The sequence below is a fragment of the Anopheles aquasalis genome, chromosome 3, assembly GCF_943734665.1.
Source record: "Anopheles aquasalis chromosome 3, idAnoAquaMG_Q_19, whole genome shotgun sequence".
In the NCBI taxonomy this organism is placed as follows: Eukaryota; Metazoa; Arthropoda; class Insecta; order Diptera; family Culicidae; genus Anopheles; species Anopheles aquasalis.
The window spans coordinates 54,123,549-54,126,048 of record NC_064878.1 but is presented as its reverse complement, the minus strand read 5'-3'; the positions used below and the strand labels follow the sequence as shown (position 1 = coordinate 54,126,048).

At 52.5% G+C, this 2,500-nt stretch overlaps 2 protein-coding genes across 2 annotated transcripts in view; one reads left to right on the top strand and one right to left on the bottom strand.

The window, feature by feature from the left end:
- Positions 1 to 1,827, top strand: part of LOC126574924 (cytosolic non-specific dipeptidase) — a 2,770-nt gene extending 943 nt beyond the window's left edge. Inside the window, exons 3-4 of the mRNA XM_050235341.1 lie at positions 416 to 1,534; positions 1,598 to 1,827. Of these exons, the coding sequence (XP_050091298.1) occupies positions 416 to 1,534; positions 1,598 to 1,651 (1,173 nt within the window). The 3' untranslated portion in view covers positions 1,652 to 1,827. The remainder of the gene's footprint in view (positions 1 to 415; positions 1,535 to 1,597) is intronic.
- The window catches only part of LOC126574925 (OCIA domain-containing protein 1), a 1,269-nt gene continuing 594 nt past the window's right edge, over positions 1,826 to 2,500 (bottom strand). Inside the window, exons 3-5 of the mRNA XM_050235342.1 lie at positions 2,499 to 2,500; positions 2,263 to 2,432; positions 1,826 to 2,187 (exon numbers count right to left, since the gene is read on the bottom strand). The exon at positions 2,499 to 2,500 is cut by the window's right edge and continues 177 nt beyond it. Coding sequence (XP_050091299.1) covers positions 1,934 to 2,187; positions 2,263 to 2,432; positions 2,499 to 2,500 — 426 coding nt within the window. The 3' untranslated portion in view covers positions 1,826 to 1,933. The remainder of the gene's footprint in view (positions 2,188 to 2,262; positions 2,433 to 2,498) is intronic.

Below are 2,500 nucleotides of genomic sequence, written 5' to 3'. Positions count from 1 at the left end.
AACAGCAGCAGCGGTTGTTGTGGCCTCGGCCAGCGCTTCATTTTATCAGGAGTGGAAGAGTAGTGTTTGATAGTAGTCTTATTTTTGTTTGCGGCACTCGCATGCGAATGAGATAAACCGTGGCTTTGGCGCTGGTTGGTGATAAGCGGCCGACGGATCCTCCTCAGCCAAAGCCTTAGATTCAATAATTATGGTTGCATCCTCACGCAGCCAAGCCACAAGCAGAGAGGCTCTCCAGAGGGTTGCTTAGCTTTAAACGCAGGAGCACTGTTCATGTTAATAGACAATCAATGGATGTACACAAGAGGTACTCACTTGGGAATGGGATTTGAATCTTATCGCTGCGCTGCTGTTATCATCCATTGTCATCTAATTCCAATTGAGACTGATTGCCACACTATACTCTCCCTTTCAGGATCCCGCGAAGAAAACGGTCTGCCTGTACGGTCATCTGGATGTGCAGCCGGCGATTCTGGAGGATGGCTGGGCAACGGAACCGTTCGTGCTGACGGAGAAGGATGGCAAACTGTTCGGCCGTGGATCGAGCGATGATAAGGGCCCGGTGTTGGGTTGGTTGCACGCCATCGAAGGTTTCCAGGCGATCGGTGAACCACTGCCGGTTAACCTGAAGTTTGTGTTCGAGGGCATGGAAGAATCGGGCAGCGAAGGACTGGACGAGTTGCTGTACGCTCGCCAGAAGGACTTCTTGTCCGATATCGATTACGTCTGCATCTCCGATAACTATTGGCTCGGTACGGATAAACCCTGCATTACGTACGGTCTGCGAGGTATCTGCTATTTCGAGGTGGAGGTGAGCTGCGCGGCAAAGGATCTGCACAGTGGTGTGTTCGGTGGTACCGTGTATGAGGCGATGAACGATCTAGTCTACCTGCTGGGCACGCTGGCCGATCGCGAGGGTCGTATACAGATACCGAACATCTACAAAGAGGTAGCACCGTTGCTTGACAACGAGCAGGCCATCTACGATGCGATCCATTTCGATGTCGGTAGTTACCGGCAGGAGCTCGGCGCCCGTAAGCTGATGCACAAGGAGGACAAGACGAAGATCTTGATGCACCGTTGGAGACAGCCAAGCCTCTCTATCCACGGTATCGAGGGAGCGTTCTATGAGCCGGGACAGAAAACGGTCATCCCGAAGAAGGTGATTGGCAAGTTTTCGATTCGCATTGTGCCAAACCAAACGCCCGAACTGACCGAGCGTTACGTGTCCGAGTATTTGACGGCCAAGTGGGCCGAACGGGGCTCGCCAAACAACTTTGCGGTACGAATGGCTCACGGTGGAAAGCCCTGGACGGAGGATCCGAATCATCCGCACTATCAAGCCGCCCGTACGGCCACCAAGCACGTGTACCACGTGGATCCGGATATGACGCGTGAAGGTGGTTCTATTCCGGTCACGCTAACGCTGCAGCAAACGACGGGAAAGAATGTGCTGTTGCTGCCGATGGGAGCTTCGGATGATGGGGCACACTCGCAGAACGAGAAGATCGATGTTCGCAACTACATCGAGGGGGTAAGTTTGATCCGCAAAAGGGGATTCGATAATGAAATTTAACTTGTTTCGCATTCGCAACAGACAAAGCTGCTCGGTGCCTACCTGTACGAGGTTTCCAAAATTGCGGACAACTGATGATCCGTGCAACTGATCTGTGCTCGAGAATCTACAATCACCGATACGCATCACAACAGTGCATTTGCAGCATTTATCCCTGGTCGGATGGAAGAACGCGAACGCGTCCCTATCACCTCACATCACCTTACGGTGTGGCCTATGAACTGCACGAATAAAATCTGCTACAAAGTGTTCGATTAAGCCCTTTTTATTGTGCGCAACGGGGGTTATGTGCAATATTTAACTACTTTTTGCTCTCTCTCGAACACTAACAACACACAGAAATGCAAGACAATCCTTCTATTGTGACCAAGAGTCACCGTACTTGTTCTTGACGCCAGGTGGGCTTGCCGGTGGTTCATCGGGGGTCGTTCTACGATCCGCCGCCGGGTCTCGCCGAATCGGAGGACTATCCTCGAGGACGGTGGCCGGGCGGTACGTTTGCTGGTGGCGCTTCGCGTACTCCTCGCGATTCTGTCGCCGTAACTCTTCGTACGTTTTCGAAGCTTTCGGGGCGGGCGGTAGCTGGAGATCTTCATCGAGGATGCTCATCGCTGGAACAAAGGAAAGCCAAGGATCACGATAACCAGAGGAAAACTCCTTCACGCTTGGTTGTCATTGGTTCTTACAATCGAGTGTAGGACGTCCGCTCTCGTCAAGACCGGCGTACTGTGGCGCATCGTAGTCCAGGTTGAGCGAGCCGTTGTTTGTGAACGACTCGTCGGCGTGGCGTTCGGGTGATGGCGTGGAGGCAAACGGTGTCAGCATGCTGCTTGCACCGAATCCTTGATCAGGTAGGCTGGGAAAAGACAAAACGCCATGAAATTTGCTTGCCTTTCAACAAAGCTAGCCATGAGAAACCCACAA